Here is a 14,831-nt window from a genome sequence, read left to right on the forward strand (position 1 = left end):
ATTTTATTAAATGCTAGAACCGATTCAACTTTTGCTCAATGAGCGTTCATGCTCATCTGCATCTGCTTGGATAAAAACAAGTCTATGGGAAAGGCTAAAGTGTGAAATGCCCGCTTCGTCCAGAACAAGAGGCGCATATAGAATTTCCATCATAATTTCAAAGATTGCCTCTTTTATTGTCAGCTGACAGTATTGAACGGACTTTTCTACATTGGCGAATATCTATCATTGCGCATAACATTACGCGCATGTCTTCGGAATCTGTGTCCACATCGCCTTCCCATGCTCTGGGCGACTATGGACAATCACTTCTTCGAAAATGGCCTGTGCGGTGGTCTAAGTAGCTTTACCCTCAAACAGTCGGACGTCGCTGATAAATGGACAATCTTTGGAGCAGAATTAGCCACGCTTAGAGCATCTAGACAGGAGTACTCTTCGCAATGAGATTATCTATGACTCTAATGAATACATGATCGCAGACCATAAGCAATGTACAGGTTGTAAGTGACCATGAATTTGGTGAATGCGCCAGGCAACTAAGAAGCATGCTCAATTATTCAGTCTTCCGACACAGTTATTCTGTGGTAAGGGCCATTGGCGTGAGACGCCATTTCCAGTAATCAGGTCAATTACATGACACACCTCATAGATCAAAGGCAACAAGCGTGGTAGATCTTCTGCTTACACACACGTCGCGATTCTGCGTTTACATCGAATAAAAATGATCTGGAATATTCCTGAGGGTGGCCTTCTTACTTATCGATCTTGGGCGCTATCGTGTGTCTTTCATAAAGAACAGAATGATGTTGTCTTCGACACTTTCACATATGCACCGTTGCAAGATGCACTCCATCGTACCCCTTCTTATATACTATCCAAAACATATCTTCGACAGTTGGCAGTCATATCCTAACAGCACGACTCCTCTGAATCTATCAGCCCCCCTGGCTCCAAAATACTTTGATAACCAGGAATCTGTCCCACCTCATTTATAGAGAGTGACTCTCTTTGGGGCTGGATCATATTGACCTCGACCGCCTCGAGGTACAATAGAACTCAATTGCTTCCTAGGAGGACGCCCGGAGTCTGCAGTAGCTCGACATTTTGTCATGATCTACGTCGGTCGACCCTTGTACTCGATCCTTCATACATCATAATTGAGCGATGAAGGGAGTCGTCGTTCGGCCTAAAGGTCTGGCGCTCACAGTGGTATAACAGCTGCATGTGTTTCCACTGATATCTGGTTGAGACGATTCTAAAGGTGTCTGATAGCAAGTGAACGTGGTAAGCGCTACTTGGCCTTAGGTGACCAGTTGCGCTAACCCCGGTGGGGATCAAGCGGAGACAGTGTCTTGGTAAGCGTGTCTTGTAGTACGGAAAACTGATACATGAACACATGTCCGATTCCAACTCGTTTTTAGACTTGGAGGTCGGATAGATGACAAGGACTATCGAGTATAACAGGCTATGTACCTCGCTAAAACGAGGGTTAGACTGTGTATTAGGACGCATAATTTGATTCCACCGGCTGCCCTTATGGTGCCAAAAAGAAGGTCTTTTTAGTACTTAGTAGTTCCAGTTGCTTAGATTGTTGTGTCAAACTGGTTAAATCTTTATACTATACCCTGTCTAATTTATTACATGACCGATAAAGCGGATTGCGTGAGGCACTCTCATCACAACAAACTGTAATCATGAACCAGTTGTGTCATGTTTATGCACACCATAATTGGGTACGTTACATTAAGTTCTTGACAGAATGACAAAAACGTCCAAAATACTTTGGTTCTTTTGCGCTTTCCCTGCTATAGAATTGAAGCGCTGGCGAGATATAAATGCAGACCGCAAAGTTGTTTTAAGGATGAGCAGCATCATTTTATACGTGCACACCTATCTCTTTGTATAGCACTAATATAGTGGAACTTCTCATTCTTCAGTCGTGGTGACTACGTGGCTGGCCTCTAGTCACCCCTTTTCATTCGGATAACTTTTTGCATTAGCGTTATGGACCTCATCCTTGTCTAGTAGCCTTAAAGGTACTCCTTACGGCGTATGGGTCAAGCATCTCAAACCGTTCGACCTGCTTGCCCACCGTGGCTTAATTCCAAATAATGAGTTGTTCATCATCCGTTTGGTCGTGCAGATAGTGTAACGAGAACTTTCGAATTGCTTAACGCTTTAGTGTACCTACCTAATATGACGGAACCGCCGACTCTTCAGGCGCTATCACATGCGATGTGCTAACCACCCTATCGCGCAGAGTACTATCGCAATTATAAGCTGCTGTATATACGTCGTGTCCAAACATTTACTGCTGATGGCAGTAGCAAGTGCGGTTAGATTGGCGCCCAAGCTGATATCTCGTGATCTCACTTATTAAGGTTTGAAAAACGGATGTCTTGGTGAAAAAGGGTTTTCAAGTAGTAAATCATTTTCCAATTTCCAGAAAACTACGCCGTGTAAGAAAGTATTTTTGATGATCAAAATCGTCCGGCTGTTGACGACCATTACAACTGTTGCAGTTGGTAGCATTGACACTGATGCAAGATCTGAAGTGGAATCACATATAGAGTTGCCAAGCCTTCCTGAGCTCTACATCTTACCTGACTCAGAGCCGCAAAATGCAATTCCTGAAGTCGCTCTGGCATCATTCGATGAACCTAGCGACGAAAGCGTGAGTGCTGAAGGAAGCTCAAGCAGCAGTAGCCAAGCCATAGAGCCGAATGATGTTGGTTTCAATAGCTTCACCGGCCCATTGCTCATTAAGGGCAATAGATTTTTTGACACCGTCACGGGAAAATACTTTGCCATTCGAGGTGTTAATTACTATCCCAGACCCAACACCGGACCTCTCGACAAAAACAACCTCGACCTCTTTTCTAGTGAATTTAAGCATATTTGGAAGCGGGACCTCCAACATCTCGCGGCGCTTGAAGCTAATGTTATCCGACTTTACGCCGTCGATCCGGACGTTGACCACACCGAATTTATGTGTGCGCTACAAACCAAAGGAATCTATGTCATCGTGGACCTTGGAGCTAACTGCGAGGGCTGTGAAATCACGCCTGATGCTGCGCCTGCGTGCTACCCAGCATCATATAAGATGCGTGGAGAGAAGATTATCAAACAGTTTGCACGCTACGACAATGTAATGGCATTTAGCGGAGGCAATGAGATTAACCATCGAACTGGAGGTAATCCCTGGACCTGGAATGCACCATGCCAGAAAAAATTTATCCGAGACATGCGTGCCTTTATTCAAGCTTGTCCTAGCTTGCGGAAAATTCCCGTTGGCCTCGTTGTAGCCGACACAAACCGAGATGAGAATGCGCAGTATTACAACTGTCGCACTGACGAGGGAGACGAGCTTGAAAATGCACAATGGTATGGCATCAACACGTATGTTCACTGCGACGATATATCGGACCCCTCAAAAGCCACGGGCTTTAATATGCTGCGCGACAGCTTCAAAAGCTACGATTACTCAATTCCCGTCGTGCTTACTGAATTTGGTTGTGTAAGCATTTCCTTCCCTACGATCAATGGATACGAGGCACAGCGTACTTTTCACGATGCTGTGTTTATGAACATGCCCGAGTATAGCGATTACTTCGCTGGTGGTGTTGCCTTCGAGTACTCGACAGAGAATGCTAACTCAATGTCCACGTCCTCCTACCCGTTCAAGACGTATGGACCACAGAACTATGGACTAGGCTACTTCTCACCGAAGGATTGCACGGATGCAGGCACGAACTGCACGTATGAACGCTTTCCGAACTTTGATTATTTACAGAAGGCGTATAAGTCGTACGATGGTTCGGGTCAGCCGACGCTGGGCACATACACAATTCCACATAGCCATTCCGAAACATCGGCCTGTCCCGAAAATTCTCCTATTTTGAACGACTTCAAGTGGGAAGGAGATTCTGCTCCCAATGAGTCGTGTCCAGTAGAAGAAGATGCACACTACCAGTGCCCGCTCACTCCGTCGCTTCAGGATGGTTCGTATCGTTTCCTGGACGACGGATCCTTAGGTCTTCAAGATGAGTCTTCACGATTCCAAGATGGATATATTCAGCTGAATGAGATTAATGCAAGTAGCAATGGTCTCGATTCCAGCTTGAATTCCAGCATTGTGACAGAATCTGGGGCTATCTCTCGGTACGACAGCATCCTTGTCAAATTACTAATTTCAGTTCTTGCAGTAGTAGCATTGAGTGAATAGTTTCTTTCATCATTTATCTAAACTCTGATAACTTTTGCTAGCATTCAAAATCTTGTTGGCTGACTTCTACATATGTGTAACCATGTTTGCGACAATAAACGTTTAGAGTATCTCGGTTTGTAACTTGATTGAGCAAGACAAAAATGAAGCGATTATCAAACAAACCTTATCTTAGGCTTTACATACGGCGACTGAAGCGAAACTCTAGATACTTGCTAGCTGCATTTATGTAATTTTTTGTGATTTGCTGTATGTTAACATGGTATTTCCATATTTAATGATCAGCTATTTAGCTCAGCTCATTACGACGCCGTTAAAATTCTGAAACCGTTGAATGTTAGGCAGTGCTCTTGACTTCCGTGAACAATATCAAATCGTCTTGCTGATGATAGTAGGAATATAATTGCTTTGCACCGAGCAGTGCAAGTATTCGAAACTTTCGCGGCGAAGTTGTGATGAATTATAGGACGTGAATTGACAGGTCGCATGAACACGTTTCATAACGACAATGCAAGGGGGTGTCAAACGGCAATGATCAGTGTGACCTGACCAATGAATTAGCTCCATGGCTACAGATATTTCTTCAACGCCATTCCGCAAGTTCTTTTAGCTCATATATCATCAGATCAGCATTTATGCGAATGAAAATATTCGGAAAGCGCTCGTAACTTTTGCAAGCCTAGAAAGTTCATAAAAAGACCGATTGTTATAAATCACTTTTGAGAAAAAAACGTTTCCGAACCCACTTCTCAATCTTCTCCGTCAAACACAAATACTCCCAAGTTTTATTTGTAAACCACTAAAATGACCAAGATTGCTATCATTTACTACTCGATGTACGGCCACATCGCCACGATGGCGGAGTCCGTGAAATCCGGCGTCGAGTCGGTTGACGGCGTCACAGCCGAGATTTACCAAGTTGAGGAAACGCTTTCTGACGAGACCCTTAGCAAAATGCATGCCCCGTCCAAAAAAGACCACCCTATTGCTACCCCGGATGTACTAAAGGAGGCAAACGGTATCCTTTTCGGCATTCCTACACGCTTCGGTTTGGTTCCTGCACAGGTAAAGGCCTTATTTGACGCTTGTGGAGGTCTTTGGGCCGCTGGCGCACTAGTTGGCAAGCCTGCGGGGATCTTTTTCAGCACGGGCACCATGGGTGGCGGTCAAGAAACTACTGCTTTTACTACATTGACCTTCCTCACACACCAGGGCATGACATTCGTTCCGCTGGGCTACCGCAGCAAACATCTCTTGAACATGGATGAGATTCATGGTGGTTCCCCATGGGGTGCTGGTACATTTGCCGGTCCATCTGGTGCTCGCCAACCTACTCAGCTTGAGCTTGACGTGGCGAAAGCGCAAGGTGAGTCTTTTGCTGTCGTAGCCAAGAAGCTATCGGCTTAGAAAGTTCTTGATCTTTTTTCCACAATTAATTTGCTTAAAACGTCTCGGATAGTTACGATTTCTTAATCTTTTTGTGGTAATTCCTGATTTTATGACTACAAAATCTTTTATAAATCTGTCAGACAAATATTTATCTTTTACATTGATGATATTCCACTTCTTCAAAATAAAGAAAAGACTTCTATTATGATAAAAGTGTCTTTTCCTTACAACTTGCATAAATGGACCCGATTCCAGAGCTTCATGAGGCCGTGACGCTATTTAATTGGACTGGCTACACATTCGTGGGTCTTGTATTGGTTTTCGTTTTCTTTCTTTGCGTGCGCAAGTCTCTCTTCTTTCTCACGTTGCGCAGCTTCCGTGACGGTCCGTACGTCTTAGGTCAGCACCAGTGGAGACCTGGTAATCTTGCAGGGTGCGTTTTCTGTTTTGCGGTCTTTATTTCCGAAACTCACGCTACTTTGTTCTCCTTCTGTAGCCCACAATGGTGTAATGTGTGCGAATCCATCGTCTACGGCATCCGAAGCTATGTTGTCAAGTGCGATATCTGCGGCATGCACGCTCACGCACAATGCGCAGCCAACACAAAGAACTATAGAGGTTTAAGCGGACCTTCGCGTGACGTTGCTGCACTGCCAACTCCATCTCCATGGACTTGCAGAGCACCTGGAGTATCCGGGTTGCCTTCGCCGAGTAGGGTAGCGACACAACATTTCCGACACATGTGGGTGAAGGGCAATATTGACCCTATGGACTCATGTTTACTGTGCGGCCTATTATGTGGAAGTATCTTAGCACTTTCTGGACTGAAGTGTGCCTGGTGTCATGTTCGTGTGCACGAAGAGTGCTTTCAGCGGGCGATGGCCAGCATTCATAAGCCCCCGCATTTGCGTCGCTGTGACTTCGGTAAACATGCGCGCCTCATTGTGCCTCCATCTTGTGTCATTATACATGAGCTTGTCTCAATCAGCAGCAAGTCACAATGCGCACTTAACTCGGTTCGCAGCGCAGCTCATTGTGCAGTCACAAAGATGTCAAAAATTCGACTTCGACGCGGGATCAGCGATGCCACTCTTTCACCAAGAAAACTGCGCAGTGATGCTGCAGTCGTAAGTGGAAATGGGTCGACTATGTTGGATCCTCCATATCATCTGGTCGAGACCCCTAAAGAGGTCACTCCACTTTTAGTTTTTATTAACAGTCGAAGTGGTGGCAAATTGGGTTTGCACGTCTTGCGTCAAATGCGAACTTGGCTCAATCCAGTGCAAGTATACGATCTTTCACATCAAAGCCCGATTAAACCCTTGCGTCTGTTCATTAAACTCCCTCGGCTTCGGCTTCTAGTTTGTGGTGGTGACGGAACTGTGGGTTGGGTGTTAAGTGCGCTCGATGAGATCAAAGTTAAGCGCCAGCCGCCAATCGCTATTTTACCATTAGGAACGGGAAATGATTTGGCACGCGTGCTTGGCTGGTGTACTGGATTGTCAGCTTCAACAGACGTTAGTGAAATACTTAGCGAAGTGGAGGCAGCTCATTTGAGTCTTTTAGATCGATGGCAGGTGGACGTGGGCGAGGCGTCAAAACGTATTGTGATGAACAATTACATGGGTATTGGTGTTGACGCGCAAGTAGCACTTGAGTTCCACAAACAGCGTGAGCGATCACCTGGATTGTTTGTGAGTCAGTTTGTAAATAAATTGTGGTACAGTCAGTTTGGTGCGAAGAACTTCCTTGTCCGTACATGTGCTGGTCTATCCAAAAAGGTTAGTCTTGTGTGCGATGAAAAGCTTATCAAGATTCCAGTAGGAGCAGAGGGCATCATCTTGCTAAACATTAATAGTTACGGTGGCGGCTCCAAACTTTGGCACGATGACTCTGACGACGAAGACTCCAACTTGGCAGGTAAGATTAATAATCGAAGTCGAACAAGCAGTGTTGACAGCTTCAAGACTACCGCGCACTTAGGCTCGTCTTCACTCAATGACAGATTGCTGGATGTCGTAGCAGTATATGGCACGCTTCACCTAGGGAAAATGCAAGTAGGATTGTCGAAGGCTGAGCGTCTATGTCAAGCAAAGTCGGTGTGTCTTACTTTGAACGAGACGTTACCGGTTCAAATTGATGGTGAACCATGGCTGCAAATTCCAAGTGTAGTGAGAATATCCTTTCTTCAGCAAGCTTTGATGCTAAACCGTACATTAGGGGAGCGTGATATGGTGACGAAGAAGATTGGTGAGGTTCTAGATTGGGCTGAGCACACCGATGTTATCTCGTCGACGCAGCACGATGTGTTGCTATTAGAGATTGCCCGACGAGTTGCGGAAAATGCTGCATCTCGACATCAAACAAAGTCTTATGCGCTTAATTGTCATCATGGCCAAGAACGACATTCCTTTCTTGTGGCGGATAAATTTATGTCTGGCAATCAATCGCAGAGAGTTAGAGACTTATAGCTACAACTTCGAAGTACTTCATAAATCTTACTTTGGCTTATGTGGACGCATTCAAGTTAGCTTGTGGAGAAGCATCTTTTCAATAAATTTGTTGATATCGCCATCGAGGACTCGAGCCGTGTTGCTTTCCGAGTAGTTGGTACGATGATCTTTCACAAGTTGATACGGGTTCAATATGTATGATCGAATCTGGTTGCCCCAAGCGTTTTCTCCCAATCCTTTTGTAAATTGTTGTCTTTTTCGCGCTTCTTCTTCCAAATTTCGCTGATAAAGTCTTGAGCGAAGCATTGTCATTGCTTCGGCTTTGTTTTTGTGCTGCGATCGGTCCGATTGGCACTGAACTACTAGTCCTGTCGGCAAGTGCGTGATTCGAATGGCGCTATCGGTACTGTTCACATGTTGTCCACCAGGACCCGACGACCGAAACGTGTCAACACGTAAGTTCTTGATCGAGAGCTCCATCTTTTCGTCAAGTCGAGCTTCGGCAGCTATGGGGTACACACGCACTTGCGCAAACGATGTATGTCTTCTTCCAGCACTGTCAAACGGAGAAATGCGCACGAGGCGATGCACACCAGCCTCACTTCTAGCCCAGCCATAAGCATACTCACCGTCCAATCTTAACATAACAGATCGAAAAAAGGCCTCTTCTCCAGGAGCTTCATCAACATATCGCACTTGGAATCCACGCGCCTCACCCCAGCGAGTGTACATTCTTGCTAGCATAGCCGTCCAGTCGCAGCTATCAATACCTCCTGCCCCTGCTTGAATCTCTACAAAGCAAGAACAGGCATCACTTTCATGCGAAAGTAATACGTCAAGCTGAAGCTGCTGTGTCTTTGCCCGGATTGATGCCATTCCAACGATGCAATCCCGAAGCATCGGCTCATCTCTCTCTTCTACCGCTAGTACATGAAGTTCCTTGGTATCTAAGAATTGTCGAAGCAGCTCATCGACACGAGTTGTCTGTGATTCAAGCAAAGCCAAGCGTTGTACTACAGACGCGGCACTGATGGCGTCATCCCAAAGGTTTGGGGCTGCGGCTTTTTCGCGCAACGCGACAAGTTCTTGCATATTGCGTGTCGCAAACACTACATTGCGTATTGTAGTAATTTCACGATCTGTTTGTTCAGCTAAAGATGCAAAAGAATCGTCACTAGTAGATGCGAAACACCGTCGGAGCGGGATGGTCCGCATTGGTACCGCCGTCGATTTCGATAATGTGTGGAAAGAGTAGGAGTGACCTGACACCTGACGGATCTCCACGAAATTTATAGCAGTACAGTGAATAGAAGCAGCAGCACTAGTTCCTTGTGCAGTTACACTTCTTGAGCGCAAAACGCTTTTGCTGGTGCGACGAAAGAGATAGATCAGCATTTACGCTTGAGTTGCAATGCAATGTTACGTGATATTGACTTTGTTCAATTGCTAATGTCGTTTATGGACACTAATAATGCTGCTGACATTTCGATGCATTGGCATTTTGTATTTCTCTGTGCAAATACAATATTGCACCATTATTTCGAGCTCACATTACACATTTGTAAGATTGTCACCATTCAGAAATACCCATATACCGGTACAGATAAAGATAATGGGATTACGTTGGGTGTGATAGTAAATATCGATATCTATGAAAATTGCGGAACTTCAAATTTCATCATGAGAAATAGTACACGTTGATATAGTATTAAGTAAAAAATGTGATCCAAATTATACATACTCTGACGTAGTAAATTTTTTGAAAGATCTCGGTTCTGCCTCTGGTAGAAGCGCACAAACCCAAATTCTGTGCGTTTGTTTACTTGGGCTCTTTGAGTTCATGGCAATACTGTTGTACTTAATAGCACTTGTCAATCCGATGACCGATTCGTGAAAAGACTGTATCCTTTGTGAGGACGGAAATTTTAGTTTGAGTACCTGTCTCTGAGATGCCTTGTATCCTATTGTCGCGGCACGTCTGACGGGATCCAGGCATTTACTCCTGAAGGACCGTACACAGTGTTGACGGTGATTGCTTGCCTGATAGCGCTCACCAGTTTTAAAATATCGCTGGTGAGGCACTCTAACCGGAGATCTGTGAGGGAACAAATGGTTCCTACATGAGGTCGCTGATACTGAGCGTCTATGCCTATCGTGTTCGGGACGGAAAATTGTTTTTCTCTGGGTGAGATCCGGTCATGCTCTAAGCGGGGCCACAGCATCTTGCGTTTGCAGTCTCCAAGTAGGAGGCGTGCGCAAAAATGAACATTAAACTAACGTGTCTCTAAGGATTAGTCATTCTTTGTTAACAAGTCGTAAGTGTTTGCATTACATAAGCTTTTGACCATATGTCCGGGAGCTGAGAGCTGGCGGGTTGTGCCCGGGAGAGAGAAATTCTTAACGCCGCGATGGCTTGAAATTCTACATTCAAGGCGGTAACTATTCCCATCTTGATGAAGTTGGTGTGGCTTGCACCGAAAACTCTCAACGCCACCATCCCTCTTTCAGAAATGCAGTGGGATAGCATTCAATGCGGAGTACAAACCTCGCTCGTGCTGCGAAGGTGGATGAAGTGCTAAAAGCTGAAGCCCTATGAGCGCAAAAGAATGATGGCCTCAGTAATGCTGAGGAGAAAACGAGGCAGCTCTTAGCTGATGAGCACTCCCAGATATTCATCTGCGGGAATGCTATACACCAGTGCCCCGTGTACCCCCTAAGCTCTTGGCTGAAAGGCATGGAGGGTCAAGCTATCACGCAAGGGCGGTCGGTAAAGCCCTGGCAGACAACATCGACTCCCAATAGGCGCACAAAAACACTGGATCCTATTGTACCTCGTGAGTTTTATGGTATCCTTCTCTAAAAGGAGCAAATCTTTCTAAAAGAGGTGGGACTCACAGTGTTGGCATCAAAGTTCCGGGGTCCATGAAGTTGCGAAAAGTTATGATACAGCGTATGGCATGGTGAAAGCTTCATAAACCACGAGTGAGCATAAACTAAAAACCAGGTGCCGCTCACTTTGTTCTTTGATGAGTTCCTCTGTCAGAAGGCAGATGCGGCAGTAAGCCGAGCTCCCGGGATGAGACGGAAATAGCTTAATGTATTTTGCGTTATTAAAGCGTATTGCTGTTGAGACGAGAAGGAAGGCTGTGTATAGTGATCCACAGAGTGTATCCCTGGCGGGACGCGGGAGAATCACTTAGAGCTGCCGTCTCTTCGGCCAGAAGAAGTAGAAGCGAATTGCCTCTGAATGTCACGAGAAGATAGGATACACCCCGGAGCTGAAACGGATGTTTCCTCTCCGTTGCGTTGTGACGATTTGCTGAGTCAGCATAACAGTGTTTGCGTAGCAGAGAAGCTCCAATGGTATGTTACGAAAAGCTTATTCAGTATCTCACTACCTCCGACAAAAGATCTTGCTGACTGACAAATATATATCAATCGAAGATTTGTGTAGAGATTGTCAGACTGTAAAGTCACCAAATTGGTACGGCTAATATCGAAGAAATATAATGGATGAAATAAGTCATGTACACTCACCGAGTACTGAGTGCAAGAAGCGGGACAGATATATCAAGGATGATACGCATCCTTTCTGTCATTTATGAAAGAATGGAACACCTGAAACGTTAATAAGAGATCTACCACGCGTGCTGTTCCCAGAGCAGGGAGTGCTGCGTGATATTTACTTGGTTTCCAAAACGAAGTATGGTTGTACCTGCTTATGGACTTTAGGCAAAAAGAGCGGTTATACGCCATTGAAGCTTTTCTTTTGTGTAGTCAAGGGGTAATGATTAGAAAGAAGTAGTGAATCTGCCCACTCGCTGCCAATTTTCGGCGTCAATCAGGCTAACGGCCAGCGGCATATTGCGTATGCCTAAGATATGCCGCATGCAGCGGCGGTTTTGGCCAAACGCTGAATCGTAGGAAGAATGTACTGCAGCACGATTGGCTACAACTTATTTAACGCCCTCAACTTGGTTGATGAACATCTATGCGATATCCCTCTTATTGCGCCGAGTACTCCAAGCGGTACATTCTGGAAGTGGCTGCTAATGTCATGAGGACTGTCTGATGCACCAACAACGTCTAGCGGTTGAGTAATGTAGCTGTTTAAGCTACATCGTTTCTATGAACATGTCTTTTTGCTTTTATATCCGTCTATATTTGTACAGAGCAGGGGAAGTCGGATGTGAAAACCACATTAAGCACTTGTGAGCGGTGCTCGAGTGTAAGCGTTTGAATAAGATCCTTGACTTTGCCGCCGCAAATATCACTTCTAGGCTGCTTTATTGGGAAGCAGGGTTTTTGGTAGATCACGCACCAATATGGGTCATTTCTCCACACCAATAAGATTGTGTTTAGGTCTCGCCGTCTTAGAGCTGCGGGGAAGTATACCTTGGTTTTTTAGGAACTACCTGTAGTACAGTACCCTAGACAAATCTAGGTTAGCCTACGTACAACAAACCGTTATATTCAACAAATATCGATGCTACTGTGCAGGTCTTTGACCTCCAATTAATCCATGGCACATAGCGTTTCAACTATGCCATACCAAGAGCGAGGTAATATCTTGCATCCAAGTCTGAAACTGGACAAGGTTTCACGCTATCATAGTCAAGGAACTTGACACCGAGGTTCACAGGTCCTCGGCACAGTGACACAAATTCCCGTCGCTTAGCGAATCGTGACGGTGTCACTCAACCGGGCTTCCAGCGCCTCAGCATACAACTGACCTCCTTCAATCGTGAAGCGTCGAACATAACTGCCCAACGCACCAGTATCGATAAAAGATTTCTATGGTTTATCAAAGCCCTTTACGGTCGCTTCTTACGACCAGCAAGCCCGGCTTGCTCACACGTTCCGTGTTCAAGAGCACGCAGCCCTTCGGGGCTGGACCCTGCTGCCCTCTTCTTCTTTGAGGCTAAACAGAACTCAGCTCTCCCCCAGAAGGGCGCCCAGCGCCTACTGGGTGTTTTGTTTCCTCACGTCAAAACCAGATTGGTAAAAAGCGGGACGTCGAGTCGACGAATTATTACGCCCCTTGCGCAAGGGACGACCCGACTGAGGCAACGCGTGTCTCCACAAACAAAAAACACCGTAGGGTATTTACACGCTGTCCAGCTGCTCGGAGCTCTCCCTCCTCCTTCTCAGCATAGCTGAGATCAATTGGCTCTGGCCCGCTCGACAAGATCAGAGATTGTGCATTTTAATTAAGTCGTACCGACCTGAAGCTGAATTTGGGATTTAATGTCATATTCACCGCTTCTGCAAAAGTAGACAGATGCACACGGAAGACTTTCAGTCTGGTCACGCGTGTGCGAAGGCAATCCATAAAGCGGTCACTGCGACCGCTCGTTGAGAAGATCAGCTGCCATCCCGGCAATGAGTGCTTATAACTCTTGGACAAAGTCCACTAACTCTTTTTTGCCCTGTCGGACAGCAAGGAAACGCGATCTCACACAATGCGCCTGATTACGCGGCGAGAACACTCACAGATGCTGATGCTTCAGCTCCTTCTAGGATGAGAACGCAGCTTCAGCCGAAGTACCGCACGTTAGTGCCCATTCTCGCGCTCGGCCCCCCGGGCTTGGAGATATCTAGCGCCTCGCGCGGTTGCTCGTCTGGAGCATGGCGGATGCCATAGCCATCTCAGCCTTTCTCACCCAGAGAAGAAGATTCATGCCATCCTTACCTTTTAGGGTCTTAACGCTCGCCATAAGCGGCCTTGGTCGAAAGGATTCCTCCGTCGTCGACGGTGGCGTCATAGATGCAGTCGACGCTACAGCATCTGCTGTAAGTGCTCTAGAAGAGCATTTCCATAGTGTGAAAACGCCTCTCGGCGCGCGCTTATGGTCTCGGGCCTTTGCGCAACGAGGTGTTTCACGGTCCTTGGGGCCTAACGTGGACCTCAGCTTATCAAGACCGTCCTGCATACCCTGGGGCAAATAGGAGTATTCCTCTATTCTCACAGAGGATCAGTCTTAACGGCTCAGGCGTAGATTAACGACGAATGTTACCAGGTGCAGCGGGTCTGCCGTAGCGCCTAGCTCAGAGAAAGCTAAGCTAAGACCACCTTTCAAAGAACTAGTACAAGTGTAGCGGATCGCAATTCGCTACTTCTAAGTACTAAAGCCTTACCAAGGCAAACGAACACTTCTGTTCAGAAACGAAACTGTATTAAATTGTTTTAGTTGCGGCAGAGCCGCCAACATCTAAAACCCTTGGTTATCCTTAACAATATAGTAATACCTAATAAATACAAAAATATGCATTACTACTGGTAATCCTGCCACGTGGTGGCTTCTTATTACGGTGTAGCCAAAATTACACTAATTGTTTTATTACACACTTATGTACCGTCGCACAATCTTGTGGTCCGTCCTTTTTCACAAGGACACGTGTAACCCCGTTACAGAAGCATGACGTCTATGTTTCGTTGCAGAGTTACCTTCGAGTTAAGCTTTCGAGTTTCGAGTTAAGGTAAAAGCTGGACAGGTGTGATGTGTTGGTGTATGCGCTTTTACCTCGCCTTGATGATGAATGAGTGAATATTTCGGTGGCGGCGTCGCCAATAGACGATTAGCTAGTCTCTGATCCAAAGCAGCGATGCGGTTTGGGACGTCAGGGGACCTTAAAGCCAGGTAGTGCAATGGCAAAGGTAAGGGAGCATATGTGAGATATTGCTGATATCACTTTCATGAGTTGGAAAGAGACGACGTGCCGCTACAACCTCAAAAGATCACGAAAGTCAGCCGCGGGGGGGG

The 14,831-nt window shown here is 46.0% G+C and overlaps 5 protein-coding genes across 5 annotated transcripts; 3 read left to right on the forward strand and 2 right to left on the reverse strand.

Moving 5' to 3' along the window:
• Nucleotides 1-2,317: 2,317 nt before the first annotated feature.
• Nucleotides 2,318-4,225, forward strand: PHALS_11794 (glycoside hydrolase; the record flags this gene model as incomplete). Its single annotated transcript, XM_024727218.1, has 3 exons — nt 2,318-2,330; nt 2,382-2,459; nt 2,523-4,225. The coding sequence occupies 3 exons, from the start codon at nt 2,318-2,320 to the stop codon at nt 4,223-4,225; spliced, it is 1,794 nt and encodes a 597-aa protein (XP_024577817.1).
• A 21-nt stretch (nt 4,226-4,246) lies between these two features.
• Nucleotides 4,247-5,082, reverse strand: PHALS_14534 (uncharacterized protein). Its single transcript, XM_036407482.1, has one exon. The coding sequence runs from the start codon at nt 4,790-4,792 to the stop codon at nt 4,595-4,597; it is 198 nt and encodes a 65-aa protein (XP_036263179.1). The 5' UTR covers nt 4,793-5,082; the 3' UTR covers nt 4,247-4,594.
• Nucleotides 5,081-5,632, forward strand: PHALS_11795 (nad h:quinone type iv; the record flags this gene model as incomplete). Its single annotated transcript, XM_024727220.1, has 1 exon — nt 5,081-5,632. The coding sequence occupies one exon, from the start codon at nt 5,081-5,083 to the stop codon at nt 5,630-5,632; it is 552 nt and encodes a 183-aa protein (XP_024577819.1).
• A 221-nt stretch (nt 5,633-5,853) lies between these two features.
• PHALS_11796 (Diacylglycerol kinase) lies at nt 5,854-8,085 on the forward strand (the record flags this gene model as incomplete). The annotated part of the gene is made up of 4 exons (XM_024727221.1): nt 5,854-6,047; nt 6,111-7,131; nt 7,192-7,534; nt 7,598-8,085. 4 exons carry the CDS (start codon nt 5,854-5,856, stop codon nt 8,083-8,085), a joined length of 2,046 nt encoding a protein of 681 aa, XP_024577820.1.
• Nucleotides 8,086-8,136: 51 nt separating this feature from the next.
• Nucleotides 8,137-9,282, reverse strand: PHALS_11797 (peptide chain release factor 2; the record flags this gene model as incomplete). The annotated part of the gene is made up of 1 exon (XM_024727222.1): nt 8,137-9,282. One exon carries the CDS (start codon nt 9,280-9,282, stop codon nt 8,137-8,139), a length of 1,146 nt encoding a protein of 381 aa, XP_024577821.1.
• Nucleotides 9,283-14,831: the final 5,549 nt, after the last annotated feature.

The sequence above is a fragment of the Plasmopara halstedii genome (genome assembly GCF_900000015.1).
Source record: "Plasmopara halstedii genome assembly, contig: Scaffold_555, whole genome shotgun sequence".
NCBI lineage: Eukaryota > Oomycota > Peronosporomycetes > Peronosporales > Peronosporaceae > Plasmopara > Plasmopara halstedii.